This window comes from Anguilla anguilla, chromosome 2 (genome assembly GCF_013347855.1).
Source record: "Anguilla anguilla isolate fAngAng1 chromosome 2, fAngAng1.pri, whole genome shotgun sequence".
Classification (NCBI taxonomy): Eukaryota; Metazoa; Chordata; class Actinopteri; order Anguilliformes; family Anguillidae; genus Anguilla; species Anguilla anguilla.
This window is the reverse complement of record NC_049202.1, coordinates 31,905,946-31,910,712: the sequence shown is the minus strand read 5'-3', so window position 1 is coordinate 31,910,712 and position 4,767 is coordinate 31,905,946. Positions and strand designations below refer to the sequence as shown.

General features: G+C 35.9%; 1 protein-coding gene across 2 annotated transcripts; it reads left to right on the top strand.

Annotated features, from left to right (window-relative positions):
* The first annotated feature begins 393 nt into the window (after positions 1-393).
* Positions 394-3,984, top strand: il22ra2 (interleukin 22 receptor, alpha 2). Of its 2 annotated transcripts, none has more exons than XM_035407302.1 (6): positions 394-500; positions 1,385-1,508; positions 2,143-2,321; positions 2,604-2,773; positions 3,156-3,317; positions 3,715-3,984. In XM_035407302.1, exons 1-5 carry the CDS (start codon positions 416-418, stop codon positions 3,303-3,305), a joined length of 708 nt encoding a protein of 235 aa, XP_035263193.1. In that variant the 5' UTR covers positions 394-415; the 3' UTR covers positions 3,306-3,317; positions 3,715-3,984. The 2 variants fall into 2 exon arrangements, with proteins under 2 accessions (XP_035263193.1, XP_035263195.1); XM_035407304.1 differs by having other exon boundaries at positions 428-500; positions 1,370-1,508.
* The last annotated feature ends 783 nt before the right edge of the window (positions 3,985-4,767 follow it).

The window sequence follows — 4,767 nt, the reverse complement described above, 5'->3', positions numbered from 1 at the left end:
ATTCCTTTCCCAGTAGTAAAATAATCCACTGTTATTAGAGATATCAACAGACAATGTTTGTTATATCTGTAATTGAATCTAAATGTGGCCAGGTGTCATAATTAGCCTTTGAACCGCTCCAGATATTTTTTAAACTGAAAAAAAAATGTTATATTCTTTTTTATCCAATTATTTGTTAAATTATTTCACAATCAATGTAGACCTGATACTCATTTGTTTACTTAGCATACATACAATGTGTATTTATTACCATTTCATTATTGTTTCTGGATATTTGTTCTTGGAATGAAAACTTCCTGATGAAGAAAATTCCTGGCATCGCTCTTGGCTGGCCACCCATATATGGCCAGGGGCCAAAAGAACTCCCATAAAAGGCAGCATGTGAGAGAAACTCCCCATTGTGTACTATCTGTGTATGAGTATGGAAGTCATGGTTCCAAACCTGCTGCTTCCCGCAGTTTGTCTAATGCTGTGCTTCTCACTTATTCTGTGCTCTAAAGGTAAGCATTTCTCTATGGGTTTTCTTGTGATACACCGAGAATTATCTGTTATATCCTTTATTTATATCGTTCTCTGGATTTCGTTTTCAGTAATATTATATGTGTAGCTGTGTAAATGTCATCTGTCTAGTCATATCTTTTTTTTGTTACAAAATGTAATTGTTGTTTGTTAGGTTTAAATTACATTTATTAATAGTAAATGAGCCTCTTTGCCTTCTTGGCCATACCATGTTTTTGTATTTGTCCACTACTGCACATCGCCCTGTGATTTCAATATAATATAATGTAATGTCATGAAAGTGAATTGCACAGCATGTTTAACAAAGAACATCAATATAACAGCACTGCTTCTTTTGCAATTCAGAGATCGGCAACTTTACATTTGTCAAGTAGTGTTACTTTAATTTACCTGTAACAGATTGAATTTAACACTAAGTAACAGTAAACTGAGTAATACTGCGGAAATTTTAGAGTGCAATTATGTTTCATTTTCTGTTCAAATTTAAGGACAACATAAAACACGAGAAGAAATAAATAAGCTTCTATATAAACAACATGTCATTATAATGGATTTTGTGGAATACAAATTATGAAGAATGTTTTATTTTTATAATTTTGACACATTTTCAGTATATAATCTAGAAATGTATGCATAAAATGTATAAAATTACAGACTTGAAATTAGACAATAATTTTAAAAATGACATAATATCAATTCCAAAAATTATTAAGAATATATTCCTTGCATTTTACTTTTTAAAATTTTAATTTAATATTTTATGACATTCAAATATATTCTTTATTTTTCAAGCAAAGCCCAACTGTATATTTGGTGGTTTTTTCCCCATGTTGTCTTTACTCAAAACAAGGCTTGAACATTCCAGATGGCCAGGGTGAAATCTCACCGCAGGATGTGAAGTTCCATTCTGTGGACTACAGAAATGTTTTACACTGGAACCCCAATGCTCTCTCATCCAGCGAACCACAATATTATGTCCAGTACAAAATGTGAGTATTGCCACAAAGCTGAACCTACAATATATATATATATATATATATATATATATATATATATATATATATATTTTTTTTTTTTTTTACGAAATATATAATTTTAAAAATGATTTTTTTATTTATTTAAATGAATGTACTGTTGTGACACAGGCTTTATGAAGAAAACAAAGAAATCAAATCCTGGTTTGACCTCAGGCACATTTCCACAATCATGTTTGGATATGTAAATTATTCCTTTATCCAATACCCCTAGAAATTAATCTTGAAATGTAAATTCAGCACTTTGTTAAGGGAACATGGTCAGTTGGCTTAAATGGGTATATTGTTTTCTGGCCATATATTTACATGTGAAAGAAGTAATAAAATTTAAATAGGCTAAAATGAACAACTGATTGTGCTACCAGTGTAGCAGTTCAAGCCACACAAAAAAATACAAAATAAAAATAACATTGTGGATCCCTTGCCACCTCGGTGAAAAACTTTAGGAGTATACACTTCCCATCAAATGTTGTTCTTGAGTGCAGTCTTGAGGAATTATACCAATGAACATTCCTATTATTTAAATGGTCAATTCTAACTTAATAAAAGAAGAAACGCTTATCACTTATTTCTTTCCTCTCATCCTCAGCTATGGGGACAAGCACTGGGTCAATGTGACACACTGCCAAGGCATCAGGGGGCACCTGTGTGACCTGAGCAAGGAGACTGCAGATGCCCGGGAGTATTACTATGCCAGAGTCCAGGCAGCCCTTCCAGGAGTCCATTCCCCTTGGGTCCTCAGCAGCAGGTTCAACCCACACTGGCAAAGTGAGTGTTGGAGAAAACCGGTGGTAAACGCTGGTAACTGCTGGCCTGAAGTTCACACTGGGATTATAGCTGGGGTTTTGTGTTAACCAAGATCAGCGTTGGGTTATTCTGCATTGCTGAACTCATTCTCATTGGACTGCATTGAGATTCTCATTGGCTATTCTCATTGCTGAACTCACCAAATGCGTTTGCAAAGCGGTAAAGGATAATTGTTAATTGAATCCAGTTTGTTATGGGTTGCCATGTTTGTGGTTAATATATATATATTTTTTTTTCCCACAGCTTCAATAAGCCCACCTAGACTGAAGCTTGAGGTGACAGAGCAAGGCATTGTGGTCCAGCTCAGAGCTCCAAGCTCACCAAACATGAGGAAGAAGGACAGCTGTGTTTCCATAAGGAAGTGGCAGAGGCTGATTTACAGAATATATGTCACCTGTGATAACATAGTACAGGCAAGTTTGCTTCCAATAGTTTACTGACAAATGAGGGCACACACCATTAGTTCCTCAATTACTGTGGTTAAAGGGTATAAAGAAATCATAACAAACCTATGCTTATTTATATCAGTGATTATTCTGCCACAACACTGGCTTCTATCCATGGCATGGTAACTGGATATTTTGAACAGCTGCAAAATAATGTAACCATTCACATTCAAATTTTTTATTTTGATCTTTGAGAACCACAAGACTCATTAAAGTCAAACTCACATGCTCACATACTGTACAGATCTCCTCCAAATGAGAACCAAATGTTTATTTTAGTTCATGTCCCTGACACATTAGGACATCCACATCTGAGCCTTAACAGTCTTTCTTGCTCCCGGCTGGGCAGGAAGAACACAGCGTGAATGGCTGCACGAATGAGCTCTTGATTGCAGACTTGAGGCCAAGCACAACCTGCTGCTTCCAAGCAGCAGTCCACATACAGCACCTGGGTCGCACCTCTGCAAAAGGGAAGAAGTCATGCATCACCACTCTCTAAAGCCACCTGCAGGTACACTAGTTTCTACATAATTATATATAGTGTAGCCTATTGCCTGTGGCCTTGAGCCTGTCACCAAATCACAGGCATGCTGATATATAGTATTACAGCACTCCCTCATGTGTGATATTGCTTAAATATTTTGTTGTGAAATAGATTGAAAAACCTAGAATTACCTCAAGAATAACAAATTACATAAGCAGCTACAATAACCATCATCCAACAAAAAGTAGAATGAAAACATCCCTTAGTTCAGTATAGGACACTTTTTTCCACTGTACAAATGTTCCTTTCGTTTCCTTTTGTTCTTCACTTTTTAATACTGGCTCTTTGTTATTGTTGTAATCCAACCAGTTTTGAGTTTCTAGTATGTCCAGCCTCAAGCATAACTCTCTTCTTTCTGTTTCAGTGGTGCTAGAAGAAATGGTGCTGGATATCTAAGGTGCATTAAAAATCAGAGACATATAATTATCTGAAAGCTGAGCTTGCTGATCATGATGTGTTTACAACTGCGTCACCTCTGGTGTTGCCAAATCAGGGATGTGCTTTGTGTTTTTCTTGCAGTAGAGTGCAGCATATTGTTTTCTTGTATGTTCAGCTGCATGTCTAGAACAAATTGTGCTTTGTGTCACCTCAACCATGTAATGTTCTAATTCATTAAAAAAACCTAATAACTGTTCATGAGTTCAGACAGTTCTTTTGGACATTTTATAGAGCACTTTGGAGTATGTGAAGTACACAATGAGCCACATTTCTTACAACATGGCATAGAATGGGAGATGAGCGGGGTAGAGTAAATGTACAACTGAAATATGTTACCCCCGTCTCATATGCTCCAAATACGTGACTATCGTACTTCATTTTCTGGTAGATGGGTGACAAATTAAAGGAAAAGCCTGAATAAATGAGTGGAAAAACATACATGTATCAAATGCAAATGCTTCTATACCGGTGTACTATAGGGATGGTGCCGAATACAAATACCATATTTGGCAACACTCAAATAATGCGTTCTCTTTTAATGTTTTTGGTAAATATTATTCGGTTTTGAATTTTTTTATTCCCACCTCTTTGATGTGATTCACTCAGTCACCACCAAGTTTCTCAATTAGACACACACACACACACACACACACACACACACATAACATACAGGCTACTGTTGGTTAAGTACAGCTTTAAAAAGCAAATTAGCTGTTGTTAAACTATTATTGATGTCATTTGTAAAACCATGGCTTTAATACGTTAATATCTCAACAATAGCAGTGCCAGTGATTACAATGGTAAAAAAATATGGGATTTTTGGCATTTTATACAGCTTTCATGTTAAACGCCACCCACGTCCAGTTTATGCCACACCCACTTCAGTTTTTATTCAAATACAAATACAAACAATTTTGTTGGCTGCGCAAATACAATACAAATACAAATAGTGACATCTCCATCCACCCCTAGTGTCCTG

What these genes read in the sequence shown, in the direction of transcription:
- il22ra2 (XM_035407302.1), top strand. Translation starts at nt 416, where the DNA reads ATGAGTATGGAAGTCATGGTTCCAAACCTGCTGCTTCCCGCAGTTTGT. An exon ending in GTTCAACCCACACTGGCAAA is followed by an intron (nt 2,322 to 2,603) that starts GTGAGTGTTGGA and finishes TTTTTCCCACAG; the next exon opens with CTTCAATAAGCCCACCTAGA. An exon ending in CCTGTGATAACATAGTACAG is followed by an intron (nt 2,774 to 3,155) that starts GCAAGTTTGCTT and finishes CCGGCTGGGCAG; the next exon opens with GAAGAACACAGCGTGAATGG.